This window comes from Chinchilla lanigera, unplaced genomic scaffold, assembly GCF_000276665.1.
Source record: "Chinchilla lanigera isolate Chin_1 unplaced genomic scaffold, ChiLan1.0 scaffold00074, whole genome shotgun sequence".
NCBI lineage: Eukaryota > Metazoa > Chordata > Mammalia > Rodentia > Chinchillidae > Chinchilla > Chinchilla lanigera.
Window position 1 is genome coordinate 3,648,983 of NW_004955475.1, and position 26,410 is coordinate 3,675,392.

General features: G+C 33.5%; 1 protein-coding gene across 1 annotated transcript in view; it reads right to left on the reverse strand.

Annotated features, from left to right (window-relative positions):
* Positions 1-26,410, reverse strand: part of Faah2 (fatty acid amide hydrolase 2) — a 141,859-nt gene that overhangs the window by 55,921 nt on the left and 59,528 nt on the right. Inside the window, exons 6-7 of the mRNA XM_005401548.2 lie at positions 24,863-24,998; positions 18,608-18,725 (exon numbers count right to left, since the gene is read on the reverse strand). Coding sequence (XP_005401605.1) covers positions 18,608-18,725; positions 24,863-24,998 — 254 coding nt within the window. The remainder of the gene's footprint in view (positions 1-18,607; positions 18,726-24,862; positions 24,999-26,410) is intronic.

Genomic DNA, 26,410 nt, shown 5'->3' on the forward strand with positions numbered 1-26,410 from the left:
TATAGAAAAGCAACTGAACATAAAGTGGTCTAGTTATTGGCTTATTTCTTTGAATAAAAAGAAAACACCAGAACTTGCTGGAAAAATTTCTAGTTTTGCTGAGGGCAGGAAAAGAAATTAGCTTCCATCTTCCTTTAATTAGAGCACAGATTGAAATAATAACAGTTTAAATATTGAGGTTTTAAAAATGTTTTTTATATCAGTATATGTCTACAGTACATAATTATCACATCCTTGTGAGAAGATGCTACATGTACAGAACACAGTTTACTTCTTTCTGTTCCCATTCCTATTCCCTTCTTCCCCTCTCCTTCTACCTTTAGGTCGGCTTCACATATGTAAAAGATCTATCACCCTGTTCATTATTATCTTTTAAAATAAAAATCTATTAATTTTTGACTCTTTATACACTGAGTTTCTCATATAAGAGAAACTATTCAACATGTAAGCATGTGTGTCTTATTTGTTTTATGTAATATTATCAATGGGCAACCATTTTCTTACAAAAATACAAATGAAAAATGCATGAAACAAATTTCTCCTGCCTTATATCACAGTAGCACCAGTAGTTTATTGCATATAAATGCCATATTTTATTTACCCTTTTATCTATTGATGGATAAAATAGATCATTCCCAAGATTTGTTTAGTATGAATTGTGCTGCTGTCAAAATGGGTATGCATATACCACTTTAATTGATGTCTTTAACTCTTTAAGGAATATACCTAGCAGATGAATACATGGCTAAAAAGAAACTTTCAGTTTTAGTTTTTGGAACAATCTTCTTATGACTTCCATTGTGGTTATACTAGTTGTTACCTCCAACAATATAGAAGGTATCCTTTTCCCACAGCCTCATTATTTGCTATTATTTGATTTCTTGAAGATCGTCATTTTTGTGGAATAAGAAGAAATATTAGTGTTGCTTATCTAGCATTTCTCTAATGGCCAGAAATATTGAATAGTTTTTCATATATTTTTCATTTGTATTTCTGAGAATTGCCTATTCCTTTCTATTGCCATTTTTGATTAAGACTTTTATTGTGGGTGATTCTAATTTTTTTAGTTTTTTTAAATATATATTCTAATTCTAGATATATTCTTCCATCCAAAGTGTAGCCAGTAAACATTTTCCCATTTTAAGGTTATCTGTTTATTGTATTGGCCATTTCTATTGTCCTATAAAAGCTATTTAATTTAATATGACGCCATTTGTTGATTTTGGTGCTATTTGTTGTGCAATTGGGCTTCTGTTCAGAAAGTCCTTACCTATGCCTGTATCTTCAATTGTTTCACCTACTTAAATTCATGGAGATTGCTTCTGTTTCAGTATGTATATCTTTGATGCATTTTCATTTTAGTTTAGTACCTAGTGAGAGATACAGGTCTAGATTCAATCCTCTGCATGGGGATAGTCAGTTTTTCCAGCAGCATATTAATGAAGCTGCTGTTTCACACTGTGTTGCTGGGGTTCTTGTCAAAGATGGCTACATGTGTTGAGATTTGCTGCTGCATCCTTTAGTCTATTGCATTTATCCATGTGTGTGTGTGTGTGTGTGTGTGTGTGTGTGTGTGTATGTGTCATAACATGATATTTTTATCACTATCTTTAATATAACTTGAAATCTGGTATTATGATGCCTCTTGTTTTACTATTGCTGCCCAATATAGCTTTGCTCTTCTGCTTTCCTATGAAGTTTATAATTGTTTTCACTAGCTCTGTGAAAAAAATAACTTGGATTTTCATTGTGATTGCATTAAATCTATATATCAATTTTGGATAGATGGTTATTTTGACATTAGTGGTTTTGTCTATTCAGAAATAATGTAATTTTCATTCTGATTCCTTTTCCAAAGTACTATAATTTTCATTTTAGAGGTCTTTTACATCTTCAGATAGCAAAATAATAACATTCAGCTTTTCTGAATATTATGCTTTTGCTAATTTCTTTCATAGTGTTTAAGTTATTGGAGTATACAACTATCACTGACTTTTGTGCTTTGATTTTTCACTCTGCTATTACACTGAAGCTGTCTTTTAGGTCTAGGAGAATTTTGGTGGAATTTTAAGTAGTTCTTCGTAAAGAATCATACGATCTGTGAATAGAATAGTTTGACTTCTTTTCTTATGCATATCCATTTTATTTCTTTCTCTTGCTGGTTGCTTGTGCTAAAATTTCGCATATTATATTGAACAGGAATGGTGATAATGGATATCCTTTCCTGTTCTTGATGTTAAAGAAAAATTCTCAGTTTCTTCTCCTTCTATCATGATGGTGTCAATAACCTTGCCATAAATGGCTTCTATCAGAATGACATGTTTCTCTTATACCTGTTTTTAGAACTTTAATTATGAATGCATGTTTGGCTTTGTAAAACCTTTTTTCTACATCTACTCTGAATCATATCATGTGATTTTTTTAATCCCTGTTTCTATTTATGTGGTGTATTACATTTGTCAGTTTGGGAATCTTGAACCATACTTACATCACTAGAATAAAGCCTTCTTTGTAATGGTGTATAAGCTTTCAAATGATTTGTGAATATTAGCTTGAAAACTACTTAAAGGAGTTATGAGAGCAATAACATGACTGAAGTAAAGTTACTGCAGACTTTTGGCTGCCTGTGGATAAGAGATTACAAACACTGAAATCAAATTCAGCTAGAGCCTGAGAATGAGCAGTTATGAGCCCGTGTTTATTATCTTCAATACCCATAACATCACACATTTTGTCTTATGGAACTATGTATGCACTTAAAACACAGCAAACCCCTAAAGTAATGAGGTAGAAATGGTGACCCTTGAAAAGATGCAATAAACTCTAAAAGTGTCATTGTTTTCCAATTTATACAGCTATAAAAGCAGTTAAAAGCATGAAAATAGATGTAAAAATGCAGAATAATGCTGGAATAAATATAAATTTAAAAGGGACCAAATTCACTGATATGGTAGCATTAAGGCAAGACTAGCTACAGTTCAGTGGGTTACAAAGGGCTCTAAAATGATAAGCAAAACATAGTTCAAAAGCTAGACTGGACTAAATAAAGTTGAATCCTAGATCTTGCTGCAATACAAAAGAAAGAATTCAAACTACTCAGAATATGTGTCATTTAAGTTGTGTTCCCCATCTTGAGAGAATCCAAAGAACAAATATTTATCACAAGTGTGAAGAGATTTGTGATCTTTGAATATCTAATGATCAATTTCATTTATTAGCAATAAGTACCAGAAGAAGTATTAAACTCAAAAATATTAAATCAGCTGGGGATTTAGCTCAGCGGCAAAAGCGCCTGCCTCGCAAGCGCAAGGTCGTGAGTTCGGTTCCCGGTACCGGAGAAAAACCAAAAAAAAAAAAAAAAAATCAAAGGGAATTAATTTAAAGAGAAAGTAGCTGGAGAAAACAGATAGTAATCAATTGACAAATACTAGGTGGTTATGAAACCTATAATAAACAGAAAAGCAACCACCAAGAATTATCTGACACAAAGACATGGCATTATCTATTCGATTATGTTCTTAGTATTGAAAAAGATAAAAATTCTGATAAATCATCACTCAATTTGTATAAGCAGAAGAGTCTGAAGACAAATAGAAATCTAACACAATAAAAAGAAAGTCACGGCTCCTTAATGAATTTCTAGACATTGGTAAGTTTATAGGCTCACAATTTTTTGAATGAAAGGGAACAGGTCCCTGGATAAAGAATCCCACTAAACTTCAAAAGAACTATACTTTACCATTAATCTTTGTCATAGTACTTCCCAAAGTATAGATTTTCACTAAAATTCAGAAAAAGTAAATAATCACAATTTGGGAGGATTATGGGCTCTGGGCTCTGAAATATCACTAAAACCAGTAGACCTAAAGCATTACTATAATCTAACAGAATAGAAGCTTATGAAAATACAATGATGAATGGCTTTGTGTTTAAGGTTCACATCATATTTGATCCAGTGTGTTATTGAAGCCAGTTTTTGATGATTTCCTCACATTTGCCACACAACCTGAACTAATCACCATGAATTGAGATGTAGGTGTTAGAACTACCAAAATACACAATAGGATATGGGCAAAAGCATGCTATAATCAATTGGAAAATGTATGCATGATATATAACTCATGTAGATGCTGAATGCATAAGTATTTTACAAAAAGTTATCACTCAATTTTCCATGGTCCCTATACTTTCTATCTTTATTTCTAAGCCAGAAACTATGACCTCATTAGAAGTTCCCAATGTTGATGGAAAGAGATATTTTCAAGTCTCTTCTACACGTGGGTTCTTCATAATATACAAGTGACAACTCAAAGTGAAAATCTGCATTATTATAATCACTTATTAGGAATCCCTGAAGGATAATAAAGGCAAATATTTTACACAGTAAGAATTTAAACAGTGCATAAAGATGTTAATTTTGATTGGAAAAATAAATATCTATATAAAGAATTATATAAGTATACATGGGCTGTATATAAAGAGCTGGCTGAATTGTCAGGGATTTGGGAAACAGATATATGAATAGAACCAGTAAAAAACTAGAGATATTTATGTTACATGTAAATGTTCACCAAGGGGTGTCCTAAGCAGAGGAACATTTAATATTCAAGTTTATCTATCTCAGTTCTTGCTTGATAAGATCATTAACAAAGTAGCCATAAAAAAACTTGATGTTTCTGGTGTAGACTTTTGTTGCTGCTGTTGGGTCCTACTCTGGTTTTGGTATCAGGGTAATACTTGCTTCCAGGAATGACTTTGGGAGTATTGCTTCATTTACAATTTCATTTAAAAGTTTAACTAGTAATAGCATGAGATCTTGTCAGTCCCATTGACTGATTTTGGGTTATTTAGGATTTTTATATCTTCTGATTCAACTTTGGTAATTCATATGTATCTAGTATCTGTCTATTTCTTTTGTGTTTCACATCTTATTAGAGTAAAGGTTCTTGAAGTAGGTATTGAGGATCTTCTGGATTTTTGAAGGTTCAATTGATTTCACCCTTTTTATTCCTAATTGGATGAATTGAGTCTTTTATTTCCTTTTCTGATAAAGTTCGCTAATGGTTTGACAATTTTATTTAATCTTTTGAAGATCAAACTCTTCAATTCTTCTATTTTTGTATTGTTTTCTTACTGTAAGTTCCATTAATTTCTGCTCTAATCTTTATAATTCCATCTTTTGTAAGTTCTAAATATTAAAACAGAAACAATAAATCTGTGCAAAGAGAGAATAGTTAGAATTCTTTAAGACACAAGTGTAGGCAGTGACTTCATGAGCAAAACCCCACATACATGGGAAATACTACAGAGTCAACAAAGGGCATCTCATCTTACTAAAAAGCTTTTACGCAGGAAAAGAACTCAACAACAGTGTGAAGGACAACCCATAGAGTGGTAAAAAATCTTAGCCAGCTATTTTTCAGACAGAGGACTAATGTAGAACATACAAATAATTGAAAAATATTGGGCCTTTCCCCAAATTTAAAGGCTCAGTCCAGAAATGGACATCTGAAATGAATAGACACTTCTCAGAAGAAGATGCACAACTGGCAAATAAATATATGAAAAAAATTTAACACCACTGTTCATTCAAGAGATGTGAATTAAAACAATGGTGAGATTCCATCTCACTCTGGAAAGAATGGCTAATATCAAGAAACCAACAAATAACAAAGGCTGATGAGGCTGTGGGAAAAAAAGGACCACTTCCATTGTTGCTGGGAGTGTCGACTGGTGCTACCACTGTGGAAAACAGTGTGAACCGTCCTCAAAACACTAAGATCAGAGATCCCATTCAACTCAGCAATTTCCCTTCTTTGTATACTCCCAAAAGAATTAAAAGCATCATACCACAGCGATGTATTTGCACCCATGTTTATAATAGCATAGTTTTCAATAGCTAAATCTTTCAAATAACCCAAATGCCCATTAATAGATGAATGGATAAAATAGTTGTGCTTTTTTATAAAATGGAGTTATACTCAGCCATAAAGAAGGATAAACCTCAGTCATTTATAGCTAAATGGATAGACCTTGAGACATGACACTTAAATGAAATACATTGGGTACATATGTGTAAATATCACATTGTTTCTCTGGTGTGAGAAAGTGAAAGTGTAAATAAGAATAAAAAATATAATAGATATTGTGAAATAGGAAGAAATTGTTCAGAAGGAAAGGGTAACTTGGTGGAGGAGGAAGGAAGGAAAAAGAAAATCATGAGGAAAGAATTATTTTAAAAAGCTTTGTAAATAAAGAGGAGAAAGCAAGTTAATATGAGGGGAGGGGAATGGGAAGAAAGAGGAACAATGATAAATCATGTACAGGTATAAGTTTCCTATGATGAATGTGATCATTATGTATATATATAAATTGTACCAATAAACTTAATTAAAAAATAAGTGTGCCCTTTTCAAATTAAAATGTTGAGGTGCTAGCCTACGGATGTCTAATCCATACCCTGTGGGCTCCATGTAGGCCTAGACAACCTTAAATGGGGTCACTTAAGAATACATACTTTTAACATTATCACATGATTATAGTGGTCTTTTTCATAACTCAATTGTGTAGCATTTGAGTGTGAACTACATAGTTGAAAAAAGAATGCTGTGTAGAGGAGTGTGCAGTGCAGTGTTAACAATGGTTCTGAAACCCAATGCACAGTCAAATTGAAACCTACATGTATGAGCCATTTCATGTTCTTTTCCAACTTGATAAGTAAATATCTCAGTAACTGAGAATAGTGTTTCAACCTACCAACAAATGTGTGTACCTCTAAGGACAAGCACTTAATGTTATTAAGCAGACATGAAAGTTTTCTCATGTAAATATTAAACATGAACTAATTGTGTTATTTCATGAACAATTTAATGTCAGAATATAGAAAAATAAGGGAAGTTTTGTTATTTCTATACATTAACTATATTTTATATGTAGCCCAACACAATTCATCTTCATTAATGCAGCCCATGCAAGCATTTGGATGGTAATGCCTCATATCGTAATGTTTCTATGTCCAGGAATAAGGTCTCTAAGGATCAACTGATCATAGGTCTGGGACTATACTCTGATAAGTGTGGTCAACCATGTGCAAATGTAACAAAGAGGTGGCCATCTGCATGGTATAAAGAAACTCAGTAGAAGCAGACAGTACTGGCACCATGTTATCAGACTTTAAGCCTCAAAAACTTTGAGAAAACATTTCTATTAAGCAATCCAAGCATAAGAGTCCATTTCAGTCCCAACTCCCATGGCAAAACTACAAAGGCCAACTCCACCCCCTGACAGACATCCTGCTCTAATCTAATTTGCCCCCTGACAGACATCCTCGCTCTGACCTAATCCACAAATGTCAACCCCTCCCAAGAATGCCCTGCCTGCTCAAATAAAGCTGAAGTCAAATCTACTCCTAACAGTCCTGTCCCTCTACCTCTGTACAGACCCAGACTCCTTGCCCTTCAGCGCAGTCTCTATCCTCAGAGGCTTGCCTAACACCTCTGCTCCAACAAAACTTCCTTCTCTGTTGCAGTACCTTGTACCGATTTCCTCAGCAGATCTCACCTCAATCTATAATAGTACAACTGAAATGATTCATAAAAAATTCTTGCTGAATCAGCTGAAAGAACATTGAAACACCATTTAAAAATCTTAGTTAAAATGCCAGCTAATCAAGTAGTTCATTAATTATTAGCAGAGAGTCAGAACAGACTAATAGATTTGATAGGCTCTGAGAGATGAAAACTCTTCAGATAATTGGAATACATGGTCTTTACCTCAGTGTTATAAAAGCCATCTAGGACAAACAGCTAATATCATATTAAATGGTAAAAAAATGAAAGCTTTTACTCTAAAATCAGGAGCGAGACAAGGATATACATTGTCACCACTTCTATTCAATAGTTTAGAAATATTAGCCAGAGCAATTAGACAAGAGGAAAAGGTAAAAGCAATAAAGATAGAAGAAGTTAAATTATCATTATTTGCAGATAACATGGCACTCTATATAGAAGACCTCAAAAACTCTATCAAAAATCTTATAGATTCAACATCTACATTTAATAGTGTAGCAGTATACATAGTCAACACTCAAAAGTCAATAGCATTCTAGTACACAAGCTACCAACTCACAGAGAGAGAAATTAGGGAAAGTATACCCTCCACAACAACATCCAAAAAAATAAAATTCTTAAAAATCAGTCTAACAAAAGCTGTAAAAATCACCACTCATATTCAACATAGTTCTGGAAGCATTAGCCACAGCAATTAGATGAGAGAGAAATAAAAGGAATAAGGATAGGAAAGGAAGAAGTAAAATTATCACTATTTGCAGATGAAATGATACTTTACATGGAAGACCCCAAAAACAACAAAAGACTCCTAGAATTAATCGACAAATTCAGCAATGTAGCTGCATACAAAGGCAACACCCAAAAGTCAGTTGCATTCCTCTATACACAAACAACCAAAAGACTGACAGAGAAATTAAGGAAACCATACCTTTTACAATAGCATCCAAGAAAGTGAAATATTTAGGAATCAATTTAACAAAAGAACTAAAAGATCTATTCAATGAAAACTACAGTGCTCTGAAAAATGACCTCTAAGCGGATTTCAATAAATGGAAAACATTCCTTGCTCATGGATAGGAAGAACCAACACTGTGAAAATGGCCATACTCCCAAAACTGTTGTACAGATTTAAAGTAATTCCCATTAAACTACCATTAGCATACCTCACAGATCTAGAGAAAATATTTCCTAAATTCATCTGGAACCAGAAGAGACCCAGAATAGCAAAAGCAATCCTGGGCAACAAAGATAAGTCAAGTAGAATCACAATCCCTGACCTGAAATTATATTACAAAGCTACTGTAATAAGATTAACATGGTAATGGCTAAAAAACAGACCTGAGGATCAGTGGAACAGACTGAAAGAAACAGTCACAACCACAAGCACACTCAGCCACCTAGTCTTGATGAAGGGACCGAAGAAACTAGCTGGAAGTAAAAATCCTATAGAATGAAATTTACAGTACCCTAGAAAAAGAGATTGAAGAAGATATCAGAAAATGTACAGACATTCCTCGCTCTTGGACAAGAAGTACCAATACAGTAAAAATGGCCATATTCTGAAAATTGTTACGCAGATTTAATGCAATTCCAATAAAAACACCATTAACATACTCCACAGATCTAGAGAAAACATTCAAAAAATTCATTTGGAACCAGAAAATACCTAGAATAGGAAAAACAATTCTGGGCCACAAAGGCAAGGCATAGGCAACACAATCCCAGACTTGAAATTATACTACAAAGCTACTATATAAAATCAACATGGTTTTGGCAAAAAAATAGATCTGAGGATCAGTGGGACAGAATAGAAGATTCAGACACAACAACAAACTCACTCAGCCATCTTGTCTTTGACAAAGGAGCCAAACACGTTCACTAGAAGAAAGATATTCTCTTTAGTAACTGGTGTTGGAACACCTGGCTCTCTATTGACTGAATAATAAAACTAGACCCATATCTTTCACCATGCACTATGGTAAAATGAAAATGGATCAAAGATCTAAATATTAAAATGGAAGTACTAAATTTGCTGGAAGAGGAAATAGGCAGAAATTTCGAAGACAGAGATGTAGGCAGAGGCTTCAAGAATAAGACCCACATTTCAGGGGAAATATTATAAAGGATCAAAAATCACGATCTCACCTTATTGTAAAATCTTTTGCACAACAAAGGATTTCTTCAACAGAGTGAAAAGATAACTCACAGAATGGAAAATTTCTAGCCAGCAGTCTCACAGACAAAGAACTTACATCTAGAACGTATAAAGAATTGAAAAAAAAAAAAACACCTCAAATTCAAAGATTCAATCCAAAAATGTGCATCTGAGATGAATATACACTTCTCAGATGAAGAAATATGAAGGACAAATGAATACATTGAAAAATATTCAACATCATTGGTTACTTGAGGGATGCTAATTAAAGCAACACTGAGATTCTGTCTCACTCCAGCAAGAATGTCTATCAGCAAAATATCAACCAATAACAAATGCTGGAAGAGCTGTGGGGAAAAAGGAAGCCTTCACTGCTGATGTAGAGTAGTGCAACCACTGTGAAAATTAGTGTGGAGATTCCTTAAGTAACTGGCATTAGAGGTCCCATATGAAGCAGCTATTCCACTTCTGGGTATCTTCCCAGAAGAATTAAAAACATCCTACCGCAGTGATATATATGCACCAATATCTTTATTAGCACAATTTGTAACAGCTAAACCTTGGAACCAACCTAAATGCCCAACAACAGAGTAATGGATAAGAAAAGATGTGTTTCTTTATATATATAATAGAGTACTATTCAACCTTAAAGTACATACTGGAGATTTTTATAGGTAAACGAATGCAACTTGACACCATACTCATAAGTGAAATAAATCACACCCATATATACAAACTTCGTATTGTCTGACAGCGTAAAATAGCTGAACAAAGAAATAGGACCCAAAATTTAAAGTACGTATTGTGAACCTGGAAAAATCTGTGCAAAAGAAAAGACAAACTGCGATGGAGGATAGGGGAAAGGAAGAATGTGCTAAAGAAAAAAAAAATACGTACATGCAAGATAGTTAAGGTAGTTTTACAACTAACTTGTCTTAGTTCCTTGAAAAGAATATTTTGTGCTAATATTGTTTAGACAGATATCACACCTGTATCTTGTACTTTGATTAACTAACTATGAAGACAACAATATGAAATGTATCAACTATTTTAACTGTCTTACTAATCTGTTTTGAATCTGATTCATTATTTATCTTTTATCCCCTTTAAAATAATAGGAGAATAACAATGGTTAATATATTGCATCTTGTGATCTTTAAAGCAGTTGTTCAGAGTACAAGATATGAGGATAAAAATTTCTCCAATTGATATTAATGCAAACCTTCATTTTCAATGAACTAAAAGACACTAATATTTTAACTGGCTAGCATTTTTTCCTTTTTCGGATCCGTCCTTTCCCTTTTCAGCAATCCTAGGTCCTTTTTCATTTGGAACAATTTCTTCCCATTTCACAGTATCTATTGTTCACTTCAGACCTTATTTACTCTTTCAGTTTCTCATACCCAGGAGACAACACAATGTTTACAACATGTGAGTCTGATTTATTTCACTTATGAGTATGGTCTCAATTTGCATCCCTGTACCTATAAATGTCTGATATTTACCCTTCCTTATGATAGAGTACTACTCCACTGTATAAAAAGACCACATCTTTTTTATCCGTTCCTCAGTTGATAGGCATTTGGGTTGTTTCCAAGATTTAGCAATTACAAATTGTTCTACTATAAACATGGATGTGCATATATTGCTGTGGTGCCATGTTTGTAATTCTTCTGGGAAGATACCCAGAAGGGGAGCTGCTGAGTTCAATGAGATCTATATTCTTTGTTTTCTGAGGAATCTCCAAACTGATTTCCAACATTTGTATACCAGTCTACACTTCCACGAACAGTGGAGAAGTGTTCCTTTTCCCCACAGCTCCTTCAGCATTTGTTATTGGTTGATGTGATGATAGCCATTCTTTCTGGGTTGAGATGGAATCTCAGTGTTGCTTTAATTTGCATATATTAAATCACCTATGGTGTTGAACATTTTTTCATATATTCATTTGCCATTTGTATTTCTCCATCTGAGAAGTGTATATTCATCTCAGATACCCATCTTTGGATTGGCTCTTTGAATTTGGGTGCCTGATTTTTTTCAATTCTGTGTTTTAAATAGAAGTCCTTTGTTGGAGGGACATTTGGCTAAAAACTTTTCCCACTCTGTGGGTTGTCTTTTTACCATCTTATAGTAGAACAATTTGTAAATTGTTCTCTTTCTAAATGAATTTTAAGAATATTTTCCATTGGTGATTACTTTTGATGTGCAAAAGCTTTTTAATAAGATGGTATCCCAGTTGCTGATTCTTTGAAATATTTCCCATCCAATTTGTGTTTTGTTCATGAGCTCTGTGCCTACATGTATGTCTTCAAGATTTCTACCTACGTTCTTTTCCAGTACATTTAGTATTTCTGTTTTAATATTTGGATCTTTAACACATTTTGACTTTCGTTTAGTACATAGTGATAGACATGCTTCTAGTTTTAGTTTTCAGCATGTAAAAAGACAGTTTTTCCTGCACCATTTATTAAATACTTTGTGCTAATATTTTTAGACCAGATATCATGCTTATATCTTCTACTCTGATTAACTAGTATGAATTCAATGATACACAATGTATCAACTATTGTAACTACTCTACTGACCTGTTTTGAAATTTATTTTCATTTCTATATTTGTCCTTTTTTTCTCTTTAAAATTAAATTTTAAAAGGAAGCTATCTTTCTTCCAGTGAACACATATGGTCCCTTTGTGAAATATAAGGTGGCTGAGTGTGTTTGTAGTTGTTTCTACATCTTCTAATTTGTTCCACTGATCCTCAGGTCTTTTTTTTTTTCCCAATACCATCCTGATTTTATCATAGTAGGTTTGTAATATAATTTCGAGGCAGGGATTTTGATTCCACCTGGCTTGTCTTTGTTACGCAGAATTGCTTTTGCTATTCTAGATCTCTTCTCTTTCTAAATGAATTTTACGAATATTTTCTTCAGTTCTGTGAGGCATGCTAATTATTAGGACTGCATTACATCTGTATAACAATTTTCAGAGTATGTCCATTTTCACTATATTGATTCTTCCTATCCAACTGAAAGGGATATCATTCCATTTTCTTTTATCCTCTTGCTGTGGTATACTCTCTTTGGGGGAAGGCAGAAAAAACAGGGGACCTTACATCCTAAATCAATGTTGTATGCCTTGATTTAGCCACACTATTTTAGTACATCTTTTTTTTTTTCTTAAGATTCCAATTATGGCAGGCAATCTTTCCAACCTGGCAAAACACTGGAAGCTGAATGTGTTGGCTAGCCATATTATTAATTCCTTTATCTACTATTGCTTGGTGTATGAGTCTCTTATTTCAGATTGACTTTTGTTTCAGGGTGTACATACCCCCCTTTCTTCCTATAACCTGTGTTTTTGCTGAATTCCTCTGAGCAGCTTTGAACAACACTCCTCCTGTATTCAGCCATGTTGTCTCTCTCTAATGTCCTTATTTTCCATTTAATTTTATAGCTTACAAAGTTTTTTACTGTTTTCTATTTTTATTTCATTATGGTCAGAAAAAATACTTAATATTATTTTATGTTGTTTAAAGTTTTGGACTTGATTATAATCTATGCTGTATTCTATGCTGGTGAATACTCCATGTTTTGCTGTGAAGAATGAGCACTTTGCAGCTGCTAAATCAAATGTTCTTCAGACGTTTATTGAATCTAGGTTATTAATTAACTGTTCTTTACCTGTTGATATTTTGTCTTGATAATCTGTCCATTGTTGAAAGTGAAGTACTAAAGATCTCTATTATGATTATACTAGAGTCCTTACTATTGATGTATTTGAATATTTTTCTCCCTTTAGTTCAATTAGTATTTGAGCAATATGTTTGGATGATGCATTATTGAATTCAATTATACTTAGAATTATTCTTCCTGATTTGACATATATGTCATATAATAACATTCTTTGTCTTTTTTTATTAAGTTACTTCATAATGTATAAGAATGGCTACTCTTGCTTCTTTGAGGAGTTCCACTTACTTGTAATGACTTAATATGTCCTTTTAATTTCAATATATGTGTGCTGTTAGCACTGAGGTGAGTTTCTTGTAACCACATAAAAATAATTGCTGTTTGAATTCATTCAGTCACTCACAATTTTGTAATTGAACAATGCACTTAATTTATATTTAAGGTAATTTTTGAGAAGTAAGGTCTTAAACCAGCCATTATGTAACTTGATTTCTAGTTTTCTTATAGTTTATTCTTTTCTTTTTATATGCCTTAGAATCTTCTTTTGTGATTAATTGATTTCTCCAGTTGTTTGATTGCTTACTTAAAATTTGTAAATGGTCACATCTAGAGATCATACTCATAAGTGAAATAAATCAGACCTCCATGTGTAAGCATTGTCTCACTAGTATAAGAACTTGAAAGAGTGAATAAAAATTAGGAGGTATGATAGATATTATGAAATGAAAGGAAACTGCTCAAAAGTAAAGAGCAACTGGGATGAGGGAAAAAAGAAAAGAAAGAAGGGGAAATTATTTTTATATGTATATAAAGGATAGTTGTACTACTGACTTCTATCACTTTACTGAAAGGATCAGTTAATGGTTAATTATTTGATCAGTCTTGCATATTTCTATTTGTTTTCTTGAGAAACCACTTTGAAGATATCAATACAGAATACAACAACCATTGTTAATTTCCTACCACTTTGTAGTTCAGTATTGCTTGTATTTTTGTTATGTTATTTTGTAAATGGATGTCTGTTTGTTAATATGTTTTCCTTCTTTTATTTTTAAAATAAATTTTTAAAAAATGTTTTCAGTTTACATATCACTTTTACCTTGTGTTCAGCATGAGGTTTACAAAACAGGTTTTGATTATAAAATCTATTTTGAAATGACTAAAACTAAGAATTTATTATACAATTATCAAAATGAATGAAAATAAGGGGATAAAACTTCTAATAAAAATTCTATGTGTGCAGTTCTTTCTTCTGTATATTGTGAATTTGTGATACTCCATTTTACATACTTATATTTGTATCTTAGTTTATTTTAGATTTTTATTTTTAAAAGTTTTTTAATTTTTCCTCCTATGGATATGGATAGTTTATTTGACTCATTAACCTCTCCTTCTCTTTGACTAACTCTCTTCATCCTTTCTTTAGTATTTCTTACAAGGCAAGTTTGGGGTGGTAAATCCTCTAAATTTACTCTTTCTGGTAATATCTTTAATTTTTCTATCAAAGAGCAATTTATTAAATAGTCTATTCTTGGTTGGCAAAATTTCAATTGTAATCCCACTGAATGTCTCATATAACATTTTTTAGCCTTTAAGATACTTTTGCTGAGTTTGCCCTCAGGTGAATTGGAATAGTCTCATGTATCATTTCTTTATAACAGTTGTTCCCTTAGGAATTCTTCATTTTTAAATTTTGAGAGCTTAATTATGTCTCAGAATAGACTTCATTGAATAGATCCTAATTATCTTTAACCTTTCTGTACCTCAATATCTGCCCCCTCTATAGATTTGTGGAAATTTGTGGTTTTTTTCTCTGATTATACTTTTTAATCTTTAGTCATTCAGAAGTTCCTCTTGTATCACAATACTTTGATAATTCATTCTTTGCATGTTGTTCCAGGTTTTTATAACCTTATACAGTATTTTTTGGTTTTTAACATTTTTCTACACTGAAAATGTCATTTTGAATAGCTGGCCTTTGACACACTAATTCTTCCTTATTTTAGATATATTCTGACATGATGTCTCCCATCGTGTTTTTAATTTCACTGGGTGCATTTTTACCTTAGTGGCTTGTTATTAAATTGTTTCAGTAATCTGTTAGCTTTCTTTGTTACAGTTACTATTGAGTCTGTTTCAAGCCTTGTATTTTCATATTGGTTTTTACTGAAGTGATGTGTCCCTTAGAAAGGTTTTTATTATGTTGATATAAAATTTCATCTGCATATATAAGGATTAGGAATCCATTTTGGTCTCTAAAATTTGAGTTTGCTTATGCTCATTTTTTAAAATACTATAAACTGAGTGCTTTTGTTTGAGCCTTGAAATATTTCCATTGTTTCAGCATTAGATGATGTTCTAAGACCTGGATTGCTGCGAGTTCACTAGTGGCACAGTTTTGCAGTATCAGGCCAGGAACATGTTCTATTTCCTCGATTGTACTTATGTTCATTTATGTGCTTCTCCAAATGTGAAGGTAATCTGTCACCATCAGCTTCTGCTCAGGATTAAGATATTGACCAATACTGCATTCATAGTCCCTGGTCTGTGGCTTTGTACCATGGCAATCTGCCTGGCTCTGAGCCTTACATAGAGAGACCAGCACCAGGCTTTTAAGCATGAACTTGTATCCCCAACTTTTCCTGTCTTAAGTGGAAAATTACTCTCTTAAGTGCTGTCTGGGTTTTTGTGTTGAGAAGTTCTGTGACCACAAACTCTACAATGCAAGATCATACTCTGATACCACAACTGATGCCAAGACAGTTCTGAGATAGGATCAAAACCTATGCTGCAATGAGCTGCTTGATCCTGAGGTGGAGAGCTAAAGATGACTACAGTGACACACGTGTTTATTGATGGGATATAAAGCAATTGCCTAGGGCCATAGGTCTACAAACAACATACCATGTTCAGAGGGTCCATCCATAGGTATGATCCTGTGGACTGGGAACGTTAAAATCCACTCGTTGTTAGATTTTACCAGCCCAACATTGAATTCCAAGACAATTCTGTGCTTAATTTCCTGTCTTATTTGCAAAAGAATGAAGTCTTGCTCCTTAATGTGTATGAGGTTGAGGAGTGTGAGTTGGGGCATCCTGTCCAGCCTAGCGGATGCCAAATTTAGTCATAACCAAGTCTCATAGCCACAGGGACCTCTGAAGGGCTGGGTGTATAGCAGGCCTATGCATATGTGGCAGATTTTTAGGTTGAAACATAAGTCTGTTTCACCAGTGCACATATCTCTGTTGTCAGGGGAAGTTTAAAATCTCTATCCATGATTATTTGCTCAGGGCTAGGTATATTTGGGGCTAGAGCTCATTATGGCAGTACTGGCACTGAGCACTAAAGTAAAGTACTGTGCTCATTTTCCTGCCCTACTCCCCTGTACATGGGTCCTTTCTCCACATTATTAATACAATAACAATTAAGTAGTGGTGGAAGCAGTCCATTGGCTATCCAGGATGACATGTAGGTGAGTCTCGTGTGAGTTCACAACTGTGGGAACCTGTGCATTCTGTTGGTTGCTTGCACAATTTCCTCATGATATAGGTCAAAACATGACTTCTGTTCCAGTGGAGTGTATATTTTCTTAAGATTCCAGGGAAGGTCTATTTCCTTTGCTGGTGAGTTAGTTACTATTTTGCTCAACCACTCTTATTGTTTTTATATGCAGATTAATTATGGTTTAAGAGATGTGTTGATATAAAGTAGACAAAGAACAAAATTGTATTAGTTAATAGTACATGCAAATTAGATATACCATAGTATTCAAATACTTGGTCAAACACCAGTCTAAGTATTGCTATGAAAGCATAGTTTAGATGAGATTAATATTTAATCAGAAAATTTTGAGTAAGACATAACCTTTAATAATGTAGATGTTACCCAACCAATTCATGGCATAAAGTGAATAATAAGATTGAAATTACCTGTGAAGAAAGGAATTCTGGGACAACATATTTGGGACACCTCCTGTCTCTCAGGAGCTATCAGCATTCCCCATTACCCATTTGTATTCCCTATTTCTTTTCTCCAGTAAGTTCCTTATTAATAGAAAAAATAAAAATGAATTCTGACCTGTATTTCCTTAGGACTCAAACAGCAACACTAACTCTTACCTGGATCTCTGTAAATTCTCCCTCTGTGTCTGTTTCTCCGTTACTTTCTGTCTCTCTCTCTGTCTCTCTTTCTCTCTCTCATTTAATATTTATATATGTAGTATTTATTATATATTATATGTATATGCATCAATCAGGATAGTGAAGAATATTATTTATGTTATTCCAGATAATCAGAAGTATTGCTTTTGCTGTCTCTTCCTAATACAACAACTGTGGGACATAGTCTTGCAGTTTCTCACAAAGCCAAATATATTCTTCACTATCTTTGCTGTCAACTAAATTAGTAGAAAACTTACACCCACAAAGATATCACATATAAATATTTATACTAGTACATAAAACACACCAATTCAAGATAATGGTAATGATAACAGGAATTTTTGTTCAAGTAATAGGTCGTACTGGTGAACTTTGTACTATATTCTCAATTATTTTGGTAAATGTGTGCTTGAGAAATGGTGTAAAACTAAAAAGACAATCAAATAACATACAAGGCCTTGGTCTACTTTTGTACAAAATAGAAACAAATATCATGTCTTATTGGAAAACAAAGGATAAAGGACATCAACCATAAAATATTTTCAACAAGGTTTAATATTCTAACTTTCATTTTGTTTCAGCCTTACAAATATTCAGATATGAATATCAGTTAGTATTTCAAAAAGCTCTTTTTATTGAACCTGGAAGTGGTTAAACTTCAAATTGCTATAAAAGTAATTAAAGTAATGGGAATAGTTAAATAGTATATGGCTGATAAAGCTATTTACCTTAGGGAAATTGTTAAAGTAACTATGCAATTTTGTAAATATAAATGCTAAATCCTTGAAAATACTTTTGAGTCATATTAAAACTAGCAATTCTTCTTGGTTGCTTGTCCTGTCAGGAGAAGATTAACATCCTTTTATCAACTTACCTAAGAAAAATGAACTTTATTTCAGTTGCTATGAAATACAGTTTTCCTGCCCTAAAATACAGTATTTCTCTGTCAATGCGTTTGATGCCATGGAGATGACAAACATACTTAATCTGACTAAATGTAAATTCTATAAAGTGCATTCTATTTAAAATTACCTTTTTCTGGGCCTGAATGAGATCTTGGTCTACTTTGGATATTAATACCGAGCCTCCATCATGTTCCATCCAGTAAAATTTCACATGCTTTAAGTGTACTTTTGTGTCCAGTTTTAACCTGTGGAGAATTTTTAAGAGACTAATATCAATAAGCTGTTTCATGTGTTTACTAGTTCAATCCTTTCACAATTTTATTTTTTTCTCTTTTTTTAATTTTAAATTGAGAAAAAAGTAAAAAACTGTACAGAATTTCAAAACAACATGATGGGAAATTAACAATGGTTGGTATACTACATATTGTTATTTTCAAAGTAGTGGCTCAGATTAAAAGATATATGCATGCAAAAATGATCAAACAGTATAAGCACTAACAGCTCCTTTCAATGAACTAATATAAATTAGTAGTACAATTATCATAGTTACCTCATATAAATAGATGGACAGATAGAGTTACATTTAAATATAGATATACAAAATAGTTTTTTTTTTTACTTTGCTTTTTTGATGCAGTTTTATTTACTCTTCCTTATTTTCTCCCTTCTCCCATCTCAGTTATTTCCTTTTAATCCATTTCTTTCCCTTTCATTTTATCTATTGTTACTTTTGGATTTTATTTCCTTTTTCAGTGTCTTACACTAGGAAGACAATTACATATCTGAGTCTGGTGTACTTCACTTATGAGCATGCTCTCTACTTTCATTCATTTACCTATAAAAGCCACAAGTTTATCTCTCTTCATAGCTGAATAGTACTCCATTGTGTAAAAACTATCACATCTTTATCCATTTTTCAGTTGATGGGCATTTGGGTTGTTTCAAAGATTTAGTTATAGCAAAGTGTGCTGCTGTAAACACAGGTGCACATATATCACTGTGGTATGATGTTTTCAATTCCTTTGGGAAAATGCCCAGAAGAGGAAGAGTTGGGTCAAATGGGACCTTTAATCCGAGTTTGTTGAGGGATTTCCACACTGTTTTCCACAGTGGTTGTACCAGTCTACACTTTTATCAGCAATGGAGAAGGGTTCCTTTTTCCCTCATAATCCCTCCAGAATTTGTTATTGGTTGACTTTTTGATGGTAGCCATTCTTTCCAGGGTGTCATGGAATCTCAGCGTTGTTCTAAATTACATCTTTTAAATGACCAATGATGTTCAACATTTTTCATATATTTATTTGCTATTTGTATTTCTTCATCTGAGAAGTGTGTCTTCATCTCAGATGCCCAGTTTGGGATTGGGGCTTTGAATTGTGGTCCTTTTTTTTTTTTTTAGTTCTTTGTAGGTTCTAGATATCAGTCCTTTGTCTGAGGGATAGTTGGCTAAATTTTTTTCCCAATTCATAGGTTTTCTTCTCGCTTTGTTGGTGATTCCTTTTGATGTGTAAAACTTTTTAATAAGATGAGATCCCAGTTGTTGATTCTTTGAAGTATTTCCAGTGCTGACTTTTTGTTCTTGAACTCTACTCATATCCCTATGTCTTCAAGACTTCTACCTACTTTCACTTTCAGTAGACTTAGTTTTTCTGTTTTAATATTTAGATCTTTATGCCATTATGACTTGAGTGTGGTGCTTGGTGATAGACATGTGAGTAACTTTAGCTTTCAGCATGTGGAAAGCCAGTTCTTCCATCACCATTTATTAAAGGTACTATCTTTCTTCCAGTGAACATGTTTGACTCCTTTGTCAAAGATAAGTTGGCTGAGTGTATTTATAGTTGTATCTGCACTTTCTAATCTGTTCCACTGATATTTAAGTCTGTTTTTTGTCAATAACATGCTGATTTTATCACAGTAGCTTTGTAGTATAATTTCAACTCAGGTATTGTGATACCTCCTGCCTTGTCTTTGTTGCTCAGGATTGCCTTTGCTATTGTAGGTCTCTTCTGTTTCCAAATGAATTTTAGGAATGTTTTCTGTAGATCTATGAGCTATGCTAATGGTATTTTCATCAGGATTGCTTTAAATCCGTATACAATGGTCATACTATTTCAATCTTAACAACTGTGTTTCAATAATAATGGAGTTTTCTCCCACAGAACTGTGTGCCAGAAACAGTGATATTTTGTTGGGTTTCAGATATGCACTTAAGAATATAATTCTGTCTGCAGTGAAGAAAAGAGTTTAGAATAGGGCAAGATTAGAGATGAAGGAAAATGTCAGAAGTCTATAGTAGGAGTCCAGATGAGAAATAAATGTGTCCACACTAGAAACTTAACCATGGTGATAAAAAAATGCAAAGATGCTAAAATAAATAGGACATAGGAATGAGAGACAGGAAATTTGGCCTTAATTTCTGGATTGATTGTCACCCAGTCATTGAAATTTGGTAACAATAGAGGTATCCAATTGTGTCTTAAGGCTTAGAAAAAGAATAAGATCAATTTGAGATATATTGAATTTAAGTATCCGAGATGATTACTATGGCAGTAAATACAAAGTCCTGCAGTTTAAACAAGAATGAACTGAAGATGCACAATTTAGAGTCATCAGTGCATAGCAAATTAGATAAATGGTATACATACAAAGAGTCATGCTGGGAAGTGAGTAGATAGAGTGCAACTAGTAATCTAGAATATATAAGGAATGAGTTAAAGGGACTATCAGTAAGAAGAAAAAAGAAAACAATGAACATAAAAGCTTCATCAGAAAAGTATGAGTCATAACATTCAAGTGTAAAGTTGTTTCAGGAGGGAGTAGTTAATGTGTCATCACTTATAATTATATCGCAAGTTACAAGTGTTAAATTGTCATATATTTTCCACATTTTCCCCCAAATAAGCCCATGTATTATATTAATCTTTGGTGTGAAAGTTGCAAAAAAGCTTATTTTCAGGGAATGTCTTCGATTTTCATGTACAGCTGTATAGATATTTTTCATTTGTTAATGTAATAAAAACCTATATCTGACATACAAAATTCTACTTTTTTCAAATACAATCATATCATCTTCTTCCAGATCATTGTTATAAACCGCCAAAATCCAGCCTGAATTTCTTGCAATCCCATTTCCTTCAGAACCATTCGCACCAGTGTATTAAATCCAGCAGTAGAATTCACCTTAAATGAGCACTTCTCGTACATATAGCCTGCTTTTAGTGCATTGGTAACACCCCTGTCAGTGATTTTATCCCATTAATTCTTTACCAAAGTTATGACCTCTTGCATGCTAGGCTTTACGATGTTTCCATCAGATCAAGTGTAAACTGAAGACTTACAAGACAGGAATGGCAGCAAAAATGATAAGAATGATGGTCCACACAAAAGCACCAAAAAATTCCAGGCAGAAAATTTAGAGAAATATTTATTTTCTATGAGTGAAGTAATTGTGTCAACACATGATGCACTAAATTATGAAGTTTCATATTAGACACAATCATGTCTGTTCTTTATTATGTCTGCAAATTACTTATGAACTGTGTCTGTACTCGCATTGGCCATTTGGCCAGAAGTCCCACGTTCATCTGTTTGCATAGGTATTTGCCTCTCATACAAAGGTACCTGCTTTGATGTTTACAAATACTTTATTATAATTGATATCATTATATATTTTAAGTATTGTCAATAATATTATGTACTTATATATTAAGTTAGTATTTTATAATTCAACATGTCTGTCATGTGTGGCAATGGGCATACTAAATGTGTCCATTTGGCTGGCAATCTGAAAAGGGGGTTATTTTTATATTAGAGCTTGTAGTACAAGCATCCTGAAAAATTATGCTAGGGTTTACTTTTCAGTTAGGTACTATTTTCAGGGAAATAGGATAGTCACGTTTGTCACATTTTGCTCCCATGACTAATTTTCTCTTAATCTTTAATGCTCATTAAGTTATTTTTACATTGTACTCTTCCTCCCCACACCACCACACACTCATTTTTACTAATAATACTTTTCTTTCCAAAGTCTCTGATTTTTCTTCTTGCAACATATTTCCCAAACATCTTCATAATTCAATATACTGTGTATTGTAACAGACATAGTTAATGCACTCATGAAAAATAAAGAAAACTTTTCAGAATTTTGGTGCCTGAAATTTTTTGTTGCTTTTGTGTGCACCATCATTCTCAACGGTCATCATTTTTGTTGCCACTTTTGTCTAGTAAGTCTTCAATTTACACTTGATTTAATAGAAACATTGCGAAGCCTAATCTGTAAGAGGTTGTAAGTTGGGTGTACTACTTATGAGATAAAGACACGGACAGGTGCACTGCCAATAAACTACAAGCAGGCTATATAGACAAAAAGTGCTAATTTAAGGAGAGCTCTACTGCTGGACTTAAGACACTGGGCCAGTGATTCTGTAGGAAATGGAGTTGCAAGAAATTCAGGTAGGATTTTGGAGCATTATAGTTATGTTCTAGAAGAACATGATATGACTACATTTGAAAAAAGTAGAATTTTGTACATGAATAAATGTAGATTGTTGTAGATGAAAAACTAAGACATTCTCTGAAAATAAGAACTTGTGCATTTTGGAGTAAATATCAGTATAAGATCTGGTCATATTTTGGTGAAAATATGGTAGTGGAAAGGGAATATGAGGCTAAGAAAAAAGGTTTGTCTATTTTCAATATATATTTTAACAATATACTTCCCTCTTCATATACCTACATAAAGTGTGTGTGTGTGTGTGTGTGTGTGTGTGTGTGTGTATGTGTGTGTGTTTGTGAGATGATGAAGTCATAATAACTTGAGGTGCATTCAGAGAGAAAGAGTAAGAAAAGATGAGAACCACATTATCAGTAAAAGTATTTATATACTAAGGTAAAAGAAAAATATTGTTACTAAGAGAAAATAAAAGATTATAATTGGATGGAGACCTAGGAAAATTTAGTTGTGAGAAACTTAAATGTATTGTGGTGGATTAACTAATATTCAACTTATAACACTGAGCTGAACTGAATCAATGTGGAGCTGGGTGTGAATGGCCCACCTGAGGATTGTTGCCAATAGGATAAAAGGAGAACTGGAGAGGACGGCGTTGTGCTGTTGATTCTCTTGGAGAAGCTTGTCACACTGATTTTCCCCATATGAACTCAGCTGTTCTCATCACCAGAGGAGCTTGGATTCTTACTGTCACTGAAAATGGCTGTGGTCTTTGGAGGGAACTGTGGTCCTTACCTTGAGCATTGCTCCCTGGCTCCAGTGCAGATTCCTCAGCCTACTGGCACAGATTCTTAATCCCACTGGTGCTGACTTTGTAGCTTTCACCACTGATGTTTTGGCCTTCTCAGTGCAGATCCCTGATACAGACTTGCACGAGACATTGTCATGGGCTCTAGGCCTCAAATTGGACTCAGGGAGGATATTGCTATGGCTGTAGGTCTTCAGCTGGACTCCTGCAGAACACTGCTGTGAGATCCAGGATCTCAGCTGGATTCTTTAAGTCTCCAGTGCATGGAAAGGTCTCCCACACTATTTTTTATTTTCTTCTTTGGGTGAATATTATAAAATAATCCTATAAATTATATGTCCTGTATTAAACCTTTTCCCTTGTCAACCCTGACTACATGTATATTCTATACAGTTTCCTTTCTGAGGCAAGTTATGGTAGTATTTAGTTGGGTGTAAAGATTATGAGATCACAATTTTGCTGGAAATAGGCATGCTTTTAAGTTACTGCTTTAAAAAATGTAATAGTTTTTGAGAGCAATAGATTTCTATGCACCATTAATGCCTCATATGAGCCTAGAAAATATGTGTGGTTTCAGATGGCAGAGTGAAAGAATTTCAATTTAATGTAAGATGAGTCATTATATTTAAATTGTCTTTTGTTTGTTTGTTTGTTTGCTTTTTCTGGTACTGGGAATCGAACTCACGACCTTGCACTTGCCAGGCAGGCGCTGGGCCGCTGAGCTAAATCCCCAGCCCCCTATTCTTAAATTGTCAAGTGAACAAAAGATTCACTGTTTCCAACATGATGAAAAGTATCCTTTGATTAATTTTTGTTACTAAAACATTTTCAACAATACAGTGCCTATTTGGGAAACATGGTATCCACTTAAATAAAATTTCACATTTTACTTATTTTTTTGAGACGGTATCACAGATCAGGATGGTCTCAAACTCATGCCAATCCTCCATCCAATCCTCTGCCTCTCAGTGTTGGGATTACAGGCATGAACCACCACATCCTGCTGAGTTTCTCATTTTAAAAATCTAATCATTATTGCTTGTAGATTAGAAGTTTACACCTATGGCAAATAAAAATTGAACATCAGGACATAAGACGAGGAAATGAAGAGGTATACATACTTTGTGATCCCAGGTCCTGCCATGACCTTCAGCATGGGGATCAGGTCTTCTGCATAGCGACACATTGGACCAGTGCACAGAAACTGCTCCTGGGCTTCACCAGCCATGGGAAACTGACCCTTGTTGGGAACCACACCTGAAATGTAAAATAATTAGGTTAGATACTCAAAATAAAACATGATTTCTGCATGTTCCCCATGATGTTTATTATATCTAAAATCTAAATCTTCAGTTTATTATGTTTCTGAGCCTAAATATTTATTTTTATTGATTGAAATAAACATCATTTTATGATACACAAAACAGCTATACTTTTGAATGGGGTACAGTGTGGTATTTTGATATATGTATACGTTACGTGACATTTAAATATTGTTAAACACATCTGTCTTCTCTAACATTTGTGTCTTTATGACAAAAATATTCAGGATCCTTTCTTTCAGTTTTTGAAATTTATAAAACATTGCCCTCTATAGTCATGCTACTGTGAAATAGCACACCAGAAATTCTGGTTATCTATCTAACTATAACTTAATAGTCATTGGGAAAAAAATTACCATCTTCCCCTCCTACACATTTCTTAGCTTCTGGTAACCTCCACTCTACTTTCAACTTCTAGAAGATCAAAATTTTTGGGTACCAGAAATAAGAGAGATTTTATGGTACTTATTATTTGCCTGGCTTATCTGACTTAACATTAAGATGACTACTTCTGTCGTTGTTACAAATAGAATTTACTTCTTTTTATGTCAGAATAATATTTGCACTGAGAGTATAAGACATTTTGTCTATTTATTAGGTGATGTACCCATGGATTATTTCTATTTTTTGGCTATCATGAATATTGCTGCTACAGGAAGTAGTCTTTCTCTTCCACAAAATAGTGCTTCAATAAATGAAGGAGATGTCTCTTCCACGTGATGATTTCTTTTCTTTTGGATATATATTCAGCAGTGGAATTGGTGGATTATACAGTTTTCTTTTTTCCAATTTTTGGCATAGTTTTTCTATAATATCTATAGTTATTTGAATTCTTACAACAGGATGGAAATATCTCTTTTCAAAATTCTTGCCTTCATTATCTTCAGTTTTTCTAATAGTTTTATTTCTTAAACTCTTTATTCATTTAGAGTTAAGTGTTACGAGTGGTTATAAATAGGTGTCTGTATTTACTCTTGTGCATGTGGACATCCAGTTCTCTCAGCATTTATGGCAAAGTCTGTCTTTCTCCAAAGAATGTCCTAGGAATTTACACTAAAAAACAGTTGTTTACTTCTATGCTCTTTTTTGCCTTCCAGTGACAGCGCAATGTTGTTCTGACAGCACAATATTCTGACAGTAGAACGTTTTTTTGATTAGTGGATCTTTGTAGTACATTTTGCAATCAGGTAATATAATATCTCCTGTTTTGTTATTGTTAATCTAGAGGATTTTGCATATATGAGATTTTGTGAACTCATACAAATTTTAGAATGGTTTATAGTAGTGCAATTGGTATCTTGCTGACAATTGCATGGAAGGTATAGATTGCTTTGGATATCATGCACA